At 41.5% G+C, this 21,289-nt stretch overlaps 1 protein-coding gene across 4 annotated transcripts in view; it reads left to right on the top strand.

Annotated features, from left to right (window-relative positions):
* Positions 1 to 21,289, top strand: part of PPP1R21 (protein phosphatase 1 regulatory subunit 21) — a 63,263-nt gene that overhangs the window by 19,351 nt on the left and 22,623 nt on the right. For all 4 annotated transcript variants that reach the window (XR_006103702.1, XM_042465378.1, XM_042465365.1 and 1 more), the window contains 5 exons: positions 1,979 to 2,115; positions 4,710 to 4,802; positions 9,097 to 9,224; positions 11,969 to 12,121; positions 14,926 to 15,018. Coding sequence is in view for 3 of the 4 variants with exons in the window: in XM_042465378.1 (XP_042321312.1) it covers positions 1,979 to 2,115; positions 4,710 to 4,802; positions 9,097 to 9,224; positions 11,969 to 12,121; positions 14,926 to 15,018 (604 nt within the window). In the remaining variant the exon portion in view is untranslated. The remainder of the gene's footprint in view (positions 1 to 1,978; positions 2,116 to 4,709; positions 4,803 to 9,096; positions 9,225 to 11,968; positions 12,122 to 14,925; positions 15,019 to 21,289) is intronic.

The raw sequence follows: 21,289 nt of genomic DNA, 5'->3' as shown, positions 1-21,289 counted from the left end.
TCACTGTGCAGCTTATCATTTGTGTTAGGAATTGGAGAGTTATCGTGAAAGGAGACTCTTGTTCTTCAAGAATTTCCTTATGGTCGTGGACTTTAAATTTGTAGGCTAGGGTTCAACAAATTAACTATAACACGTATCATTATATACCCGAGAGGGCATTGGTTCCCCTATCCATATCTCATCATAATCTTTTAGCATGCATTAAGATGAATATTTTAAAAGCCAGACTCGAGAGCTATTTGAAACAAATATTGGGAGCTCATTTTTGCAACAAGTTTTATAGGTTTGGGGATTTTTAATGGCTTTTCTTCTTTCATGATTTCATTGGGAATTTGTTGGAAACTGAGCATCTTGGTGGAAGAGTTAAGAGAAGTAGGACTGTCAGGAATTTTTACTTCGTTAACTTGCGTATTACGTTATTTATACAATGTGTTCATCACCTTTCTGCCACAAAGTGTTCACATTGATGTATGTTATTTCCCCCCCAATCTAACACACACTAGGTGGGTTGGCCCACAGCATCCCACCATCCTTAGCCAGTTTAGTGGGGGATGGTGGGAGTTGTAATCAACACATCTGCAAGGGATTGGATAGGGCAGGATAATATATAGCATTCAAAACTCCTCCTTGTAAAGTTCATAAAATGGCAAAGAGGAATCTGGGTAAACAGGCAGCATTGTTTTGACTATTGTTAACAACAACAAAAATTTTACAAGTACTAAAGCCATACATTGCCTTTTTAAATATTAAAGTAAGTGACGGAGCTTAACAACTGAAATCTGACACTCATGGTTAAAAGGAAACTTTTAGTGTTTTCTTTCAATTTACGTATTGTAGTTACACCTGAATATAACTAACCTTAAATTCAATTTATACAGGACTTTTGCCTTGTCAAATAAGGATTTGCCTCCTGTGATGATTTAGACTGCAGTTTTGGTTAACAAATCTTCCAAATAAATTGAATAGATCCTACAGCTGTTGATCAAAACAATGTTTATTTAGATTGCTTTGTAAATTTGCAGCCAAATTGATAAAATTAGTTCCTTCTAGAAGCATTCCTGAATGACCCGGCAAATGGATGCAGCTTTTTTCTGTTTCTTCCATTATGTCCCTCCGCTATATTCTTCCCCCGGCTAAAAAGAGTGCAGGTTGAGGCTCCCTTATCCAAAATGCCACAAAATTTAAAACTACAACACAATTAGTGTACTATGTATATTTGCGAGGCCGATGTGGTACACAAAGCTGGAGGTAGACCTGAATGAATGACCAGGAATGCTATAGCTTCATCTGCTGCCACTGCATCAAATGCAGAAACGGGTGACTGGAGGGCTCCCTGGAGATCTCCTGTATAGTTATCAGATCCCTTACATAATAAAATGGTGTATTATTTGCAAGCTGCAGAGAGATATGAGAGATGTGATGTGGCTGGGGAGAGGAGATTTCAAAAACCTGCTTTTTTAAAAAAATGCTTAAAAAGTAGAGTGAACTTTCCAATGACTGGGGTGGGGGTGGCAGCAAAAGAAGGAAGTGGGAGACAGGCTGGGAGGCTGCAAGTGGCACCAGAAACTGGTGGCCTTGACAGCAGTAGTGGTCTGTGCACTGATGGGTAGCCTGAAATCCAGGTTGCTCTCTCCAGTCATGTCTCTCTGCAGCCCACAAATACTGCACCATTTTATTTTATTTAAGGGGCATGATTACTATATAGAAGATCTCTGGGGAACCAGCCAGCCAGCTGCTTCTGCCTGGTGGTGGTGGTGATGCTCCTGGCTGCTCATTCACAAGGAAGGAATTTAGGAGCTGCAAATTATTTAATAAACAAATACAAAACAGTACAAAATAGTCTCAAATAATTCCCCATAAAAGTGATACGTATTACTGTTTCAGATTTTTCTGAGAAAGTCATGTCTCTTTAAAAAAAGCAAACCACAATCACCACCACAATACTCACTTTTAAAAACATAAATTCATATGTTCCTAGTTTGGAAGAAGAGTGTGAATCTTCTCTTTGCACAGCTGCATTAAGAGCCAGGAACATGGAGCTCCAAAGTGACATGAAAAAGCTGACGACGGTCTTTGAGAAGCTGCACACATACATTAGTCTTCTTGCCTTACCCAGTAAGTTTTTGTTGTTGGCGCTAGCAGTTCTGATTTCAGCATGATGCATGAATTCGGTGGGGGGGTGGAGGGCAATTTGCAGGGCAGAAATCTACAGGACTATATAAATAAAGCATAATAACAACAACAACAACAACAACAACAACAGAAGATAAAGATTGAGCTATATACCTACATTGCTGCTGTTTCTTCTCACTGCACAAGAAAATTCAGGGCTTAGGAAGTGAAGGATCATAGCTCAGAGGTATAGTGCCTTCCTTGCAAGCTGAAGGAGCCCTGGTGGCGCAGTGGTTAAATGCCTGTACTGCAGCAACTCACTCACAAACCACAAGATTGTGAGTTCAATACCAGCCAGGGACTCAGGATCGACTCAGCCTGGCAACCTTCCGAAGTCACTAAAATGAGTACCCAGCTTGTTGGGGGTAATTAGCTTACACATTGTAAATTGCATTGACAAGCAGTATAGAAATGTACTTGCTATTGCTATAAGGTCCCAGGTTCAATCACTGCTGTCTCCAAGTCAGGCTGAAAAAGAATCCTGCCTCAGACTTGAGACCCATTGCCAGTCAATATTCACAGTCCACTGGGCAGCCTTAGTTTGAGCAAAGTTCCTGTCTTCATAGTAAAAAGCTTGGAAAACCTATTTAGTTGGTCTGCAGCTCCCAGAATTCTCTAGTCAGCATAACCATTGGGAGTTGTAATCCAGAAAGGTTTCCAGAAATTTTTCCAGGTTCCTCTCCAAGGGATTTGTAGATCAGCATCGTTGTTTGTGTGGTACTGCCTCTCCTGAAATTAGAAGGGATTGAAATTGATACTCTGTGAAAAGTTTGAACCAACAAAGATTTTCTAGTTCTGTTTACAATAGAATTAGTCTGAAACTGATCCTATAATCTGAATGTTCTCCCAAATGTCTGTTTTGTATTACAGTATATATTTTATAAAAAAACCTTTCCCCCAAATTGCAGTTAATTTTATTATTTTGCTGTCTAAAGCAGTTTCATTTCTGCTTTGTACATAAAAGCTCTCCAAACTCACAGTAAAAGTTCCAAGAAAGAACAGGAAGGATATGGCTGATAAGCACTCTGTGATGATTCAGTGAGAACTCTGAAAACTTTGAGAACTTTTTGCTTTTAGCCCCAGAAAATACTTGAGTACAGCCCAAATTGCATGGTATGGACAATGAGTGTTCCTTTACAAATTAAACATCAGCCTTCCTGCCATGGCTGTATGTTTAAGATGAGTTGTCTGGAAATGAACAGGTTTAGTGGTCTTTTTCAAAAACCATTAATCAGAACTAGTATAAATATATACATTCACATATGCATTTATATATTGTGGTTGGAAAGCCTAATATGATATAAAATAGGCTTAAAGCCATATATAAATAATAATATAGTATGAAGAACATTTAATTAGGGGCGACCAACAGAGCTACATTATATTTGCATTATAGTGGGGACTGGAGATATGGATGAATGCTTGCCCTAGCCAATATTTGTTCAGCATAGGGATCGGGTGAGAGGAATGCACTCATTGAAAATCCAAGTGCTGCATAAAAACAACACACACCCTCTGGAAATGCAACTACAACTTACCAGTTGGAAACTGTGTTAGTGATGATGTCCACATGAAGTCACAAGTACAGGATTATTCCCACTGGCATGCACTCCAGTATCACTCCACTCCAACAAGACTATGCTATAGCATCCCATTCTGTCCCATTCAGTTATACAGCAGTCAATTATCCTGCTGTTGCCAGTCCTTAGGCATCCCTGTAGGCAAGGACTCAAGTCCTAGTATAAGTTCTGAGCAAGTGTTTTATAACTTGATCTGTGCAGAAATGGCCAGTTCTTCAGTTGTGCAAATTACAATCGATTCTTCATATCCATGGTTTCATTATCCATGGATTCAAATGTCCATGGCTTGAAAATTCTGAAAAAAAGTGTAAATTCCAAATGGCAAACCTTGATTTTTGCCATTTTATGTAAGGAACATCATTTTACTATGTCATTGTATTTAATGGGACTTGAGCATCCACAGATTTTGGTATCCACGGGGGGTTCTGGAACCAAACTGCAGCGGATAGCAAGAGCCCACTCACTGTATATGGGTCTTTCCAGATATGGAACTTTTCTAATGTAAAAATCATTTTCCTTTAAAAATCGTTGAGTAGATACCTCATTCCTGTCCGTGCAGTAAAAATAAAAGTTATAAGCACATCGTATAATAGAACAGTGGTTTGTGGCTAGAAGTAGGGTTCAGTTACAAATTATATTTCTTGGAATACATCATAGTTTGATGGCAGATATTAATGTTTATATTACCCTCTCATCAAAAAACTGAAAGTTTGAATCTTTTATGAACATCACTTTAGAATTGCCATTGATATGATATCATCCCATTTCTTCCTGGTATTGTAAATGCAGAATCTGGAAAACTACAGGTTGCATATTTCTGAAAACCCATTAACCACACTGTTTTAATAGTCAGATCTATAGTTTTTGTTTGTCCAGTGTTTGACAAATTTCATGTTTCTTCTTTTCTTAAAGTCTGTTGTTGGATTTTGAATTTTTGTTCCTTGTAAAAACTTCTAGGCACAAAACCAGACCGACTACTTCGAACAAACTTCAGCTCAGTGTTCACATACATTGCTTCAATTCTTCATGGATTTCATGATGTCCTGCAAGGTGAGACTGACTGAAGGATATACAGCTTTCCAAATTAACTAACTAGATCAATCAGTAATTTTTGGTGAGATGGATGAGAATTTATATTTTGCACGTCCATTGGCTGTGGTGGAGGGGGAGGGGCATGTGCATGCCAGGCCTTGAGCGCTGCTGGGAAAGAGTCCTGATGCTGACAGGGCCGATTACAAGCCCTGGTGGCCAAGACTCCGATTAAAGTCCCCAGCACCGGGGAGGGAGGGAGGGAGGGAATTTTACAAATAGTCAAGTTGCATTGTCCCCAATGATGCCATTGAGGACAATGGGACTTGAATATTTGCGAAATTTTGGATCTATGGGGGCCCCTGGAATGTATCCCCGTGAATCTGGAGGGACCACTTTAATGTGTAAACATAATCAGTGGCTCTGCCACATATTGTGAGTTAAAGGAAGTTGTTTAATGCCTATGAAGATAGAAATTGAGAATGCCAGCTAAAGCAAAACCAAACTATAGCATATGTGTGTCCAAAATCAAAGGTTCCAGAGTGATTAAACGCCCTTGCCAGATAAATCAAAATCATGTATGATAGTTACTATGCATGCTAGGATGGTTTATTTTATTAGGGGAAAATACTGTGTTTATGTTTGGTAGTGCAAACATTTATTTAACTTTGTTACTTTTTGTTTCTGTGAAGGTAGGGAAGCACCAAGTTAGAATAAAATGGGAAGGATAATATCAGAAAGTATCAAAGACAATTGTCCCATCTGCAAATTATGTGCTCCTGTAGTTCACATACTGTCATTGCTGCTAATCATAGGAAAAATTCCTATATTGGAATATCTTAAAGACATTTTGTTTGAATGGGGAAAAAAAAGAGCATGCCAAAGGTGTAGTTTGTGACAGAGCCTGGCTGAAAGAATGAAAACTATGGAAATAATACCCTGTGTAGCAGTAAATTGCCATAATGGTCAGATTTAAACCATTGTTTAGGAAGTATACTAAGGATCAGTAAGGTATTAAATCTGAATTTGGACTGTAAATCCCAACAGTCCATGTCAGCCAGTGGTGAGAAATGGGAGGTGTATAATTCAGAGCAGAGTACAATCAAACAATATCTGAAGGATTTCAGAATTCTCATCCCTGGTTTAAATCGGTGGTTTAAATCACCAATCTCTTTTCTTGTTCATCTCAAACCACCTTAATTTAGAACAATCCACCAATATTTTTTGCTCTGACTCTCCAGAATCTGAGGAGGAATAGTTATTTTATTTAGGTTGTTAATGAACTTTTAAACCACACACTAACTAAAGTTTTCTGAGTGGAGCATTAGTGTGCTAAAGAATGTACAGTGCGCCTTTACCATACATGGGAGCACTATATGCGGCTTCAAGCTTATATTGAAGCCGTGAGTCAATACAACATTTGGTGCATGTGCCCATGGCACACGTGCCCCATTGATTTCAATGGGGCATGATCATATGTGGAATTCCCCTTATGCGGGGGAATCTGAAACAGAGCCCCTGCATAAAGGAAGGGCCCCTGTAAAATGTAGAATGGATGTAATGTAATAGGCAGAACTATCGCAGGGTTTTCTTGGCAGACTCGACATTTATCTGACAAGACACATTATAGGACTTTTTAAAAAGCCTATCGAGTGGCAATAGCTGCAGTGAAGAAGTCCTTCTACTCTGCATGTATTGCACCTGCCAAGTCCCGTCCAGCAGAGCTTTTCAAGGTGGTTAAGAAGTTGACTCAAACTCCTTCCACCTTGAATCCTCTTTTTCAATCTACGAGAGCCTGCTGTGATGCCTTTAACGACTACTTTGCAGATAAAATCTCTCAGATAAGGGCCGACTTAAATGCTGGCATTAGTACAGAGTCAACAAGAGAGGTGTCTAGTGACTCCGTTAATGAGGTTATCTTGGATCAGTTTCAGTCTATGAATACTGATGACGTAGACAAGCTGCTTGGTAAGGTAAAAAAGACCACCTACCCTCTTGATCCCTGGCCATCTTACCTGGCCATCCAGGGAGGTGAAGCAACCTTGAAGTTGCTACAACTATAATCAATGCCTCCCTCAGGGAAGGTTGTTTTCCATCAAGTTTGAAATTAGCAGTGGTGAAACCCATTCCAAAGAAACCTTCCCTTGATCCCCTGGACAATTATTGGCCAGTATCTCTTCTTCTCTTTTTGGGTAAGGTGATTGAGAGGGCGGTTGCAAACTAGCTCCAAGCAGTCTTAGATGACACCGATTATCTTGATCCATTTCAAACTGGCTTCAGGTTGGGATAGGGAGTGGAGACTGCCCTGCTTGCCTTGGTCAATAATCTCTGTCTGTGCATCGACAGGGGAAGTGTGGCCCTGGTGGACATTTCAGTGGCCTTCAGTACCATAGACCATGGTATCCTTCTGGAATGCCTGAGAGAGTTGGGAATCACTGGCTCTGCTCTGCAGTGCCTACGTTCCTACCTCTCAGGCAGATTCCAGATGGTTATGCTTGGGGACAGCTGCTCCTCTATGAGAGAGCTGACATCTGGTGTCCCTCAGGGCGCCATTCTGTCCCTCATGCTGTTTAACATTTACATGAAGCCACTGGGTGAGATCATCCGGTGACATGGAGCGGGGTGTTATCAGTACGCTGATGACACCCAAATCTATTTCTCTATGTCTTAGACTGTTTCAGTGACCAAGGAGGGCATCTCCCCCCTGAATGATTGCCTGAGGTCGGTAATGGAGTGGATGAGGGAAAATAGACTTAAGCTGAATCCAAATAAAACGGAGGTACTTGTGATAGGTAACCCCAATCCGGGTATGGAGATAAGTTTGCCAGTTCTAGATGGGGTCACACTTCTCCTGAAAGACTGCATCCGCAGCTTGGGGGTGCTCCTGGATTCATCGCTTCAACTGTCTTCTCAGATTGATGCAACATCCAGGAGTACCTGTTATCAGCTTCGGTTGATACGCCAGTTGCGCCCCTACCTGGAGCAGCAGGACCTAGAAACGGTTGTACATGCTCTAGTAACCTCTCATCTTGATTACTTCAATGTGCTCTACATGGGGCAACCTTTGTGCCACGTCCAGAAGCTCCAATTGATACAAAACATGGCAGCCAGACTGGTCACCTTAGAATCCAAGTTCGACCATATTACAGCTATTTTAAAATCACTACATTGGCTGCCTATTAGCTTCTGGGCACAGTACAAGGTGTTGGTTATCACCTATAAAGCCCTACATGGCCTGGGTCCAGTCTACTTGAAGGAACGCCTCCTCCCATACAGTCCTTCCCGTACACTCCGATTCTCCGAGAAAAAACTTTTACAATCTAGAAAGACTAGACTGGTGGTGGCCTCCTGGAAGTCCTTCTCTGATCAATGGAAGGACGGTATAAAAAACAAAAAAAACAAAAACAAAACAAACAAACAAACAAAAAAAACCATGCTGGGTCTCAATATAGATGATTAACCATCAATTAAGAACCCAAGCCCTCCCTCCAGTCCATCTCCCCTGATCCAGGCCTCAGAGGTAGAGAACAACTGCTGGCCCCCATCCCTTCTCTTTTGTGTCATGTCTTTTTAGATTGTAAGCCTGAGGGCAGGGAACCGTCCAATTAAAAAGATTGTATGTACAGCGCTGTGTAAATTTACAGCGCTTTATAAATAAAGGTTAATAATAATAATAATAATAATAATAATAATAATAGTAATACAGTGATTATATTGAACTCCTATGCAAACTTCCCCTGAGGGTAAGCCACTTCTTGTTGTTAATTGCCCACGAGTTGACCTTGAGTCATGGATGTTTATCACACTATGCTCTTAAAGAGCTACTATTCCAGTGTGACTCCTCTAGCAGCCTCCTGTTGCATGCTGGGATTGGCAGTTTTAAGGAGCTGAACTTCTCTGCCTGAGAATTCTAAATACCCCTCCTTAAAACTGCCAATCCCAGCATGCAACAGGAGGCAGCTAGAGGAGTCACACTGGAATAGTACCTCTTTAAGAGCTCGTCTGATAAACACCATGGTGACCCTGTTAATAAGACATCTCCAAGACCCTCTGTCTTCCACTGTTCTATTTAAGTCTTACAGATACATGTCCATTACCTCCCTAGTTGAGTTTAGTCATCTGACATTTGGTCTTCTCTTTCTACTACCCTCTACCGACTCAATTAGGGAGGACATGGCCAAAGTACAACAGCCTCAATTTGATCATCTTGGCTTCTAGGGGTATTTCAGACTTGGGGGAAATGGATCCAAGATTCATGAATAGGATTGTGGCAGGGCTTTGTGCACAGCTGACCCAAGTTGCTTCCTCTCTTTAGATATATATAGGCATTATAGCCAGAAAGCTGCCTTGGAGCATGAGCTCCCCACAGCCACCCAGAAGCTCATCACCACCAATGACTGCATCTTATCCTCCGTTGTAGCGTTAACAAATGGAGCAGGCAAGGTAACGTCTCTTTTTACTCGGTGAAACCCTGAATCAATGTTGTGAAGCTAAAACTAGCATGTGTGGTCTTCCTATACACCGCAGGTGGACAGCCTTGTGCTTTCCAGATGTTTTGGACAACAACTCCTGCAAACCTTGACAGGTGATCTGGCTGGCTGTAGGTCATGGAACTTGCAGCTCAAAACATGGGGTGGGCTGCAGTTTGCCTCTCCTTGCTTATTTGTTCAGTAATCATGTATAGGACTGTGCTGCCAGATGGATTTTGTGCAAAAGTTCTACAAGCATGATTAGAAGTGTTTCTCTCTCTTTTTTTTGGGAGGGGGGTAGTTATTATTTTGTTTTTCTTAACATACGGTAAAACCAAATGGTATGCAATTCTGCAGCTGTGGGTAGAAATAAATTAGGCAGGCATTTTTTCTACATTGATGCTATGATTCAATAATAATTGGCAGAGGCTGTGTAGAGAAGACTTGGTCCTTTGTTTTGAGGAGCTGAAATGATGGCAAGTCTAGGGAGAAATAAAGCATGTAAGACTTCGGAGGAACAATAGGGTTCTGCTTCACAACTAGTGAGACGAGGAGAGGAGTGGCACACTCCACTGTACTCCCCACTCCAAGTGGACTCTCGGCAAGTCCCACAGCTATACCCACTGGCCACAATCCAATATCTAGGGTACTTCCCACTGGTTCCTGGGAGGTAGGCATTCTACCCCATGCCCAACAGCCCCCCAATGCAAGGCCTCTTCTTGCTGCCATTGTTGCTTCACTCACATTCCCAGTCAGCATTGTGAAAAGAGGAGTGATTGTACAAGTGCTGCCTGTGAAGTGTGGTGAGGAGGTGAGGGTGGTAGTGATGGCTGAATGAAACTTGGTAGCAGCTGATGGCAACAAATGGGCGAATTGCCACTTGTCTCAACTTACACTAATGCCAAGAGGTAGTGGATGCCTCCTTCTGGAAGGTTTCATAAATTCTAGCCACTTGTGTCACAGGAGGTACGTGAGCCCCTTATTCCTATAGGATCATGGTCACTATTCTAAATACTTGGCCCTCTTTACCTTTTTGGGACTGACAACTAGGAGGCAGATCTGGCTCAGATGAGTGGATTCCTAGAGTGTGTGTGTGAATGTTGAACATGGAAAGTAAGACAAATGTGTCAGATGAAGTTCTTGTTACTTTCTAACCCAGGATAAAGAATTGGTGTTTCACAGGCCAAATTTGATTTTCAGAGCAAGCTTACAAGACCTTGGGTGAAACCCCTTCCCAAAGCATTCACCCCTTCAGAAGGCAGAGGATAGAAGAGCCAGTGAATTCTGGCTTGAAAGAAATTAGTGGATTGAGCAAAATCAACTTTGGACTCAGCCATGGAGTGCTTCTCAATGTTGTGATTGAATCTGCTTTGCTCCTCTGTTCACATATGCCAAGTGGGGACGGCATAGGGGTGGAACACACTCTCTTTCTCAGTGCTTAGAGGAGATGCTTCAAGTTGAGTCCTAGACCTTTTGTTTACTGTCCTGATTGAGACAGTAAACGGCAAGCTAAGCCTATACATGTCTTGGCTGGTACCTAAGAAAAAACATTTCTCTATGTGCCAAGTTGAGCTCCTTCGCCCACTCAGCAGCGAATGTCTTTCTCAGTCTAGACTGAAAGCCCATGTTGGCCCAGATGATGTCTGAGGATGGGGCAGAAGGGAAGTAGTATCTGGGTGTGGTTGGAGGGACACTGACTCACCCTCTGGAATTGTTCAGGTCCAGGTCCCAGGACAAATCCTGATCTCAAATCCCGATCTATAAGAATTGCCCTAATTCCATTTCCTCCCCTCATTAGTTTGAAGGTACAGTCCGCCCTTACCATATGCGGGGGATCCATTCCGGACCACTACCACCACCCACCGTGTAAGGGAAAAAACGTGGGATCTCAAGTCCTGTTTGTATGAATGGAGCGTGCTCCTGCGTGCTGTGCAGAGCACACCCCATTCATTCTAGGGGATTTGCCATCTGCGTGACCTTGAGTCCTCATATGGCAAGCCCGTGTATTTTGCAGGCATGCTATAACTGTATATAAGACTGGATGAAGCCTCCCAAACTTTGGCATATTATTTGTTTGCAGAAACCGACAGGGATTATTTACAGCAGTGCCATTTTAGTCACAGTAGCTGCATTTGAGCATAGAACTAAAGCAGGAGCAGGACTTATGTGGTCCTTCAGATGTGGTTAAACTGCAGCTTCCAACATTCCTCGCCAATGACAATACTGACTAGAATTGCTGGGAGTTGTGGTTCTACCACATTTGGAGAGTTGCAAGATTCCCACACCTATGTTAAACTATAATTTAATGCTATAAGACTGAAGCTTGATGAACCTTAGTTCATGTGCCCAATCCCCATCTCCCATCTCCTACTTTGCCATATTCATAATAAGATCAGAAGTTTCAATTTTCATTAACCATACTCCACTTTCTTGTCTGAATCCTAATTATGTTTGATCTTAACAATGGTTACTGCAAAAAATCAGTTTCATAAATTGTAATACAAAATTGGATCGCTTCAACTCTAAGATTAATTACACTTGTCTATGTTTGGATGACATGGCAAGTTGCTCTTTCTATCTAAAGCTGAAGAAAAACATGTTTTGGGGGAGCAGTGAACATGTGAATAAAAGGCTCTCTGCTGTCACAATATTGAACTGTGATTTGGAGCTGTACCTGAACCAGCCTGGCACTTTACATGCTTGTCTTTATTTATCTAGGTTGCTTCATTCTTCAGCAATAATTTAGACTGCTTCACTGCATCACTGAGCTATGGGCCTAAGGGAGGAATGGAGTTTATCAGTCCTGTCTCAGCTGAGTGCATGCTTCAATACAAGAAAAAAGCAGCTACCTACATGAAACTGCTGAAGAAGGTTTGTGCTTGTTCATTTACAAATAACTAGAGGGTAGTAACTCAAAAATCTTTTAGGTTTTTATCCTTACCTTGCCTGAAGAGGTTCTTTCTTGCAGATGAAACAGTTCAAACAGTTTTGTTCTGTTCTCTTTTGCGCCTGAGTTGTCTACTTGGCTTGGGATGGAGCTGCAAGTAAGATTTACAGGGCACGATATGATAGATGAGAGTAGTAACATCCTTTCAGCAGTTAGCTAGCCCCTGAAAGGATGGGGAGAAACTGGAAGGAATTTGAGATCGTCAATCTTGGGTTGGATGGAAATAGCTAGATAGGAGAATCCCTCTGCTTGAGGGAAGAGCATTGTTTGTGAGAACAGTATATTTGAAAGGGTGTTAATAATGCATTTAGAACAGTTTGTAATTATCTATGCAAGCTTATTGCCTTCTTAATTTAACTTGTACCAGCAAAAGAAGGGGGCTGCATGTTGTCATCATAAGTATTTTCTTCATGACTCCAGTTCCTATCTTGGATCTTCCAGGTTTATTGTAGTGGTGGGGCCTATGGCTGTGTTATAGCATAGGAGTGTCTACACCAAGGAGTATACAGGTCAGCTGCTAAAGAACTTTTAAAAAAAAAAATCTGGCAAGACCCCCAATGCTTCACCCAGAAAAAGGTGGTTTCTAAATAATAAGTGAACAGTTGTGATCCCAAAGATGTACCTGTAGTTTATAATCCCCATCAGCCCTAGACACAATATAGGCAATGCAGGCTTATGGGAGATCCAATCAAACAATTTGAAGAACCATAGTTGCCTATTTCTGCTTTATATTTTGTGCAGAATCTTGGGAGAGGTACAGAAACCAGTGAAATGACCTGCTGCTTTCTGAACCTTTGCATGACATGGAATCATAGAGTTGGAAGAGACCACAAGGGCCATCCAGTCCAACCCCCTGGCATGCAATCAAGCCTGTCCCCCAGTTAGAAGTCTCAGAGAGAACAGGAACATGCTTGCACTATCATTGTGGGTCTCAGGAGTGCTAAGGGTCCCTTTGATGCCAGGTAAGATGGAATTTTAGCAGTCTCCTGTTTAGCCTGACTACCAATGCCAGCCACATTGTTGAGACCTGTGTTTAGCACACAGTTTAAAGTTGTCTGTAGAGTATGGTAGAGCAAGCCAAGAATTTCCTTCTGCTGGCAAATTGCAAGAATGATTGCATTTGTCAGGAAAAAAAATGTAATTAACAAATGCTGTAATGTCTTCAAGGCTGTGCTGAAATGTACAGTTAGAAAGTTTGAGTGATGGCTGGTATGTTTTTTGGACTGCTGGTGGCAGATTGAAAGTTGAAATGATCCCTCATGTCACTGAATTTTCTTTTTGTTTCTTAAAACCTTCCCTGTATAAAGTGAGACTTTGGGGATTTTGTTTATTTATGGTATTGCTCTTCTGGTTTTCAACTGAGTAGATTAAATAAGATCAATAAAAGCAATAACAAAGAAGACGGTTTCTGCCTGCAGGCTCTCAATCTAAAAGTCAAGCTACAGTAAGAAAAGGGGGGAAGGGACAATTATTATTTCAAACTGTGTGACAATGGAGACCTAATATTGTATGAAAAAACATGTCAGACTGAGGTTGGGACTTGGCCCCAGTTTCTTCTTGAAGTATCTTTAAAAGCAGTTGATTAATTGATTACATTAACAGATATCTGACCCACATGCATAGACACACACAGTTTGAAAGATTCTGAACTATTTTGCAGCCAGTAGAAGGGCTTCTTTCAAAGACTTAGAATATATTGATTCAGAAACAGTTAGAGGGCAGGGAATGGATTCAAAAGCTGAAGGCCAGACGGCGAGAGGATTGTAAAGAGGAAATTACAGAAGGACAATGGGAATCTGTTTTTCAGAATGAAATACATAACCCCATTGTAATTAATCTTAGGGAACATCATTTCATGTAAGACCAGAATACCTTATCTTGCAGCATGGTGGCAGATGGGGGTGAGGGGAAGGCTAGAGTGTCAGTTTTTTGAAGGAATCTTTTTTAGGAAGGACCATTCAAATAGAATCTTTTCCCACAATTTTCTGCAATGCTCTTGTCCAGTTGAAGCTAAACCATATGAGTCTACTGATGGTGTGTGGTATGTTGGCATATGCATTCTTGTGGGAAGTTCAAGCTCTTGTTACTCTAAACAAATTAGACAAGCATGTGTCACAGAAGATTTAAATCTGAGAGAGTACTAGCCATAGAAGCAATTCTGGATTACTAGTTCACTTGATTTAGGGTTCTTAGTCAGTAGCTAGAAGTGGCTAAAAGGTAGACTTCTTCTCTTTGTTTGAGAATCATATGCCTGCCTTTGACTTTTAGTGACACCCATTTAAACTTCTTGTTACCCTGTCAACCTTGTGCTGAACTGTAATGACTTTAAACTGTCCTAGCCTTTGTCCCCAACATTTTTCAAAACCCTTGGTTTCTTCATACCATATGAGAAAATGGTTGTTTTCCAGCTGGGAGGAAAAATCCATAATTGGAATTACACATGGCAGTTTTCGTTCATTACTTTGAGGCCTAGTCTACTTATGGAATGCACAAAGCCTTCCCTTTCTGTTTTTACCCAAAGCTGTTGAAGCCTCTTTGGACTATGCAGCAGTTGTGCTGCTTTGTTTTTTCTTTCTCATTAACACACCAGCCACAGACCTGTACCACTAAAGGCCTGTAAACCATCAAAAGAAGACTTTTGCTAGGAAGGGGGAATGCTGGGGAGGGAGAACTTAAGTCTTTCCATCTGTAATCTGACTCACAGAAGTTATGTGTCTTTTGGCTCCAGCCGTGTCCTGATTCAGTGCCTTACGAAGAGGCCTTGGCCAACCGCAGAGTTCTTCTGAGTTCCACAGAGAGCAGAGAAGGCCTTGCACAGCAGGTACTCCCTAGTTTGAAATGCAGCCATTCCAAAATGTATTGTACTCACCAAAATGGTATTTTACTTGGTAGTTGCACTGTGTGAATGTCTTCATGTAGTTCAGAGGGCAGTGAATGTCTAAATATTGAAGTCCATGATCAAGGTGGTTTTATGGCTGGTTTTAGAATTTTGTGTACAGTCTAATAAATAAATAAATAAATAAATTTATTATTTTTATACCGCCCTTCCATAGATCAGGGCGGTTCACAGCAAATATCAATAAAACAATTAAGAATACATAAAAACACCCCTCTCTCACTGACCCCTCCCCCCTGGTAAAAAGCCACCACAGCGGCAAGACAGTCCTCCGCAGTTCTGGGGAGCTTCTTCCCAGGTGACATGGGGGGGGGGGAGCGGCAGAAGTAGTCCTCCACCAGCTCTCAGGCAGTCCCCGATGTTGCTGGGTCTGCCTGATGGCTCCCTCTGAGGCCGAGATGACAGTGGAAGAGGGAGGGGCCTCTTCCTTCAGGCAGTCCTCGATGTTGCTGGGTCTGCCTGATGGCTCCCTCTGAGGCCGAGATGACAGTGGAAGAGGGAGGGGCCTCTTCCTTCAGGCAGTCCTCGATGTTGCTGGGTCTGCCTGATGGCTCCCTCTGAGGCCGAGATGACAGTGGAAGAGGGAGGGGCCTCTTCCTTCAGGCAGTCCTCGATGTTGCTGGGTCTGCCTGATGGCTCCCTCTGAGGTCTAGGGTTATTCCAAGAGCAAAACAAGGAACCAGAGCAGGTAGGCTTCTTTGATTCTCAAAATGTTAGCCTGTGCCAAATGTGTTGCTGTGTGCCTTAAAGTCGTTTCTGACTTATGGTGACCCTGGCAAACCTATCACGGGGTTTTCTGGGGCTGAGAGTATATGGCTCACCCAGGGCCATCCAGTAGGTTTCCATGGCTGAGCGGAGAATGGAACCCTGATTGCTAAAATTACAGTTCAACACTCAAACCACTACACCATGCCGGCTATGGCATATAGTCTTGTTTAATACAGTTCTGCCTTAGTAGAGTTGAACTCTCGGCTCAGCTGTCTGGTTATCTGCTGTCCTGCTTCACTTTTATACTTCTTTAGCATGAGATTTCTGTAAAAGAAAAACAACCTGATGTAAAGTCCCAGTGCTTATATCATTGAACATCTTCCGCCAATGCCATAGTAGGGGAATCTTTGGTCATCCAGGTGTTTTGGACTTTTAAGTTCTCAAAAGCCAATCCAATATAGAGGGTAGTAAGGGATTATGCAAGTTATAGTCTAAGATTTGAAAGGTCAGTGTTCTTCCACCCCGTTTCAAGACTCAGCAGACAAAAAGGGAAAATAAAGTATCATTGGCATCCATGTTTACTTTTGTGTTATCTTTAGGATGCTAAGGAGAGTCAAAACAGCAGATATAGTAAGTGGCACTGTTAGGTTTGTTCCCTGTGAAACATGTTGACCAGTTTCAAGAAATGGAAAGTCCCAAGCTAGTTGGCCTGTTGACTTAGCGGGTAAAAGGCCAAAGCAGATCTCTCTGCTCTCCTGCTCTAGTTTATAATTTAACTCTCTCATTCAGTTTGAAGTAGTCAGAAGATTATGCTGCAAAATGTATAGGAAACAGATGGGAATACACAAGCTGAGATCCTACATTGTGCCTGTAGGGTGTAAATCTACACTCACATACTTAGGTGGTAGTTGCACTATATCACTCTTCTTCTGAATATTGACATTAGCAAATATGTAGGTGGTTACACAGTTTACCTGTTTATTGCCCCATTTTGTAACACCGAATAAAATGGTACATAAAAGGGATGAAAAATAATTATGAACCATCCAAAAATGCATGGCTGGAATCCTCTTGGTTTGTCCTAACTAGAGTATGCATTTATTATCATTTTTGTATCCCGCCCTTTATTGTGAGATCTCTTGGTGGCATATAAAATAAACAATTTAAAACACTTCCAAATTAAAACCATAAATAATTGAAACAAGATAAAAACATACAGAACAAGACAGTAGTTAAAATAGCTTTAAAAGTTACAAGAATTTAGAACCATGCATATGTACATTTCAAAGTAAATTAGTCTCCAAAATAAACAAAACAACATGTTTTGCTTCATGCTTGAAGGAAATGAACATCTGCACCAGAGAAAGTCCCAACGTGAGAGCATTCCACAGTTGGGGGGCCACAAGAATAGACCCAATCAATCAAATACTGTATGATGCCTCAACATTTAGTTAAATCCAAGTGATTCAATGGTTCTACTCTAGACAGGAACAATAATAAGATTTAGGCTCATGTGAATAGTTACACATACAGAACTCCACTTATGCAATTGTGAACTGAACACATCCATTGTGAAATGGACACAAAAGTACTGTACAGCTGCATGCCTAATGGAATTTACATACATACCTACGGCAATAGGATTCCTGCTGCAATATGAACTCAAAAATGGGTTTCTTTTCAGGATTTTGAAGAATAATGAGACATTCTCTTTTTCAAAGCTACAGAACATCATCTGGGGTAAAAAATTCCGCTTAGCCAAGCTTGTCATGATTGGCAGGAAGCCATACAAATGGAATTCTGTCAAATGACTGTATTCGTCATGGGTGTTTCAAAATAAAACATATCTCCCATTTGTTTGTTGCCCTTTTCAAAACTTTTTATCTAGTTTGTTATTGCAGACATCTGTTTCCTCCATTCTCCAGCTGCATTTGTTTGGGTTTTCTACACAGCTCTGCATTCTATTTTCATATATTTACATGTTAAAATGAAAGAAACATTATTTGTTTAGAGCTTCATAAAATTATGAATTGTGTCATAGCCTGAATTTTGTTCATATAGATTCTTTGCCCTCTTCTGTTCCTTTTTGTATTTGTCTATTTTGAAGAACCTGAAAAATCTTGTTTGCAGTTCCAGTTGTTTTGCGTGCTGGAGTTCTTCTACTTCAGATATCTTACAATAAATCAGAACAATGGACAGCTAAAGCCTACTTGATAGAAAGGATTAAAAAACCCAACAATTCTATTCAAAACACTAAGTTAAAAGTTTGAAAACACATTAAAAATTAATAAAAAGGATAAAGCATAACACACTTAGTTAAAAAGACATTTCTGCCAAAATAGGTTAAGAGCCAAAGGTCTGCATAAATAAAAAAGCCTTTTCCCTGACCGAAGAACCAAGCTTCCCATGTAAGAAAATTCCACAATTTGGGAACAACCAACAAGAAAGCTGTCACTTGTAACTTCAAGAGATGCACATATGATGGTGGTAGGATAGATAGAAAGAAAGCTTATCCCCGAAGATCTTAAAAACAAGCCTGGCTCAAGTAAATATATATGCTTCCTTTAAAAAGTTGTTCTATCAACAATTTGCTTTATTCAACAGTCTAGTTTAAATAGGGAGCTGCCATGGTGTGGTGGTTTGCATGCTGGACTATGGAGATCAGTGTTCAAATTGCTGCTTGGCAATGGAAACCCATTGAGTGAACTTGACTAAGTCAGTCTTTCAGCCTCAGAGGAAGGCAAAGGCAACCCCTTGCCAAGAAAACCCCATGATAGGCTTGTCTTGGGATTGCCATAGGTTGTAAGCAACCTGAAGGCACACAATAACAACTAGTTTAAAGAAGCCAGACATTGCAACTTGTGCTCCTCGAGGTGGTGTTAGACTGGAGATCACTTCATCATTGACTGGGCTGGCTGGAGTTGAAACTCAAAACTGTGGATAGTAACAATCTCCAGGGTGGGCGAAGTAGTGAGGATGGCAGACAGGCAGCACTACTGTCTGGCTCTTCTTTCTTACCCGCCTGCCTGCTTTTTTTTTTTTTTTTTTTGCTTTCTTCCTTCTTTCTTCCCTCTCTCAACATAAGAGAGGGTATTCCTTAGTGGATAAATGGCTTATTTATTTATTTATTTATTTTGAATCATAGAGTTGGAAGAGATCACAAGAGCCATCCAGTCCAACCCCATTCTGCCATGCAGGAACTCTTAGTTAAAGCATCCCCGACAGAAGGCCATCCAGCCTTTGTTTAAAGACCTCCAAGGAGGGAGATTCCACTACACTCCAAGGGAATATGTTTCACTGTCGAACAGCCTATACTGTCAGGAAGTTCCTCCTAATGTTGAGGTGGAATCTCTTTTTCTGTAGCTTGCATCCATTGCTCTGGGTCCTAGTCTCTGGAGCCGAAGAAAACAAGTCAGCTCCCTCCTCAATATGCCATCCCTTCAAGTATTTAAACAAGGCTATCATATCACCTCTTAACCTTCTCTTTTCCAGGCTAAACATCCCCAGCTTCCTAAGTTGTTCCTCATAGGACATGGTTTCCAGACCTTTCACCATTTTAGTCGCCCTCCTTTGGACACGCTCCAGTTTCTCAATGTCCTTTTTGAATTGTGGCGCCCAGAACTGGACACAATATTCCAGGTGGGGCCTGACCAGACCAGAATAAAGTGGCACTATTACTTCCCTTGATCTAGACACTATACTTCTATTGATGCAGCCTAAAATTGCATGGGCCTTGTTAGCTGCCACATCACACAGTTGACTCATGTTCAACTACTTGGACTCCCAGATCCCGTTCACACGTAGTCTCATTCAGCCAGGCAAGGACGTAGCTAGAGGGGGGATTTGGGGGGTCTGGTCCCCCCCTTCAGGCCTGGGGGCATTCAAGCTCCTTCTCCTTCTTCCCCCCCCTCCTCCTCTCCATTAAAACCACGGAGCTTGGAGAGGGAAAGGGGGAAAGACGAAGCAAGCTCTTTCCCTTTCGTTTCCATAGGAGTCTGGCTTCCACTCCAACTCTGCAACTTGAGTACTTTATCATACTAGGCTGTTGTAGAGTGATTGCCATGGCAACGTGCTGTGGGATTATGGGTGTTGTAGTTCAGTGACCTCCCCATCTCTCTATCTCTGGCTGAGCTTTCCAAATGCCCCTCACCAAACTGCAAAGCCCACAATTCTATAGCATGGGGGAATCTACACTGTTGATATAATACCCTTTGACACCACTTTAAGTGTTGTTGCTCAATTCTGTGGAATCCTGGGATTTGTATTTTTACAAGCATTTTTTTCCTTTCTAAAAGAGTACTGGTGCCTCACAAAACTACAAATCCCAGGGGTTTGGGGTTGTTGTTTTTAGTAGCCCTGGAAGTTAAAAGTGGTGTCAAACTGCATTATTTCTACAATGTAGTAGCTCACAGTGTTGCCACTGCTAAAGTTAAAACAGAATATAGTTCCATTACAGTGCATTGTGATCTGGGTGGTTGTTGTTGTTGTGTGCCTTCAAGCCCTTTCCAACTTATGGCAACCCTAAAATGAACCTATCCTGGGGTTTTCTTGGCAAGATTTGTTCAGAAGAGCTGTGCCATTGCCTTCCTCTGAAGCTGAGAGAGTGTGACTTACTCCCCAAGGTCACACACTGGGTTTCATGGCTGAGGTGGAAATCAAACCCTGGTCTCCAGACTTCAGAGTCATAGTCCAACACTCAAACCACTACAACAAATTTTACCTTGTGGGTCTTACATGACAAATACCAAAACCCATACATTTGCAGTAACTTTATTAAGCCAACCTGCAGCAATAATCTACTTTGAGACTGCTTTGAGACTGCCCTGGCTGGCTCAGTGCTAGGGAATTCTGGGAACTGTATGGTACAAACACACACTGCAGCCAGGAATTCCACTTGTGGACATACATCTTTCCCCTCTTCATCCCTTGGCCTGTTGGCCTGTTGGACTGTCTTGTTTATGTTTTAATGATATCCAGTGCATTATTGCTGACCTGCCATGTTTGTTGCATAACCACATCGTATGTTTTTCTGAGCGATGTGATATTAAAATAGTTTAACAGTTTTTATATTGAGTGTTCAAGATGGATGTGTTTGTGATCAGAAAGAAAATAAGTTCTGACAGCAAACTAAAAGAGGTAAGCACATTAAATGTATCACAACTTCATTATAGGAAAAGAAGTGAAAGTTGTCAAATTGGCATATAGAAATAAAATTATTTGTAGTGGAAGAATTATATTTTAATCTTTTGAAGTCTTTTATTACTGTACTCACAATTACAATAAAAGTGTAAATCTATAGTGTAATAAAATATACTGGTTTGGCAACTGCTCAATGAGAGGCTAAGTTAGTTTTACGTTTTAATATACAGTCCGTCCTTGCCTTACGTGGGGGATCCATTCCGGATCCCGCCGCGTAAGGCGAATTCCGCCTATGCTCGAGCCCCATTGGAAACAATGGGGCTCATGCGCGGCGGCACGGGAGCGCGCG

Source organism: Sceloporus undulatus, chromosome 1 (genome assembly GCF_019175285.1).
Source record: "Sceloporus undulatus isolate JIND9_A2432 ecotype Alabama chromosome 1, SceUnd_v1.1, whole genome shotgun sequence".
In the NCBI taxonomy this organism is placed as follows: domain Eukaryota; kingdom Metazoa; phylum Chordata; class Lepidosauria; order Squamata; family Phrynosomatidae; genus Sceloporus; species Sceloporus undulatus.
Note: the sequence above shows the minus strand (reverse complement) of the source record. Positions and strands in the feature narration are given on the sequence as shown.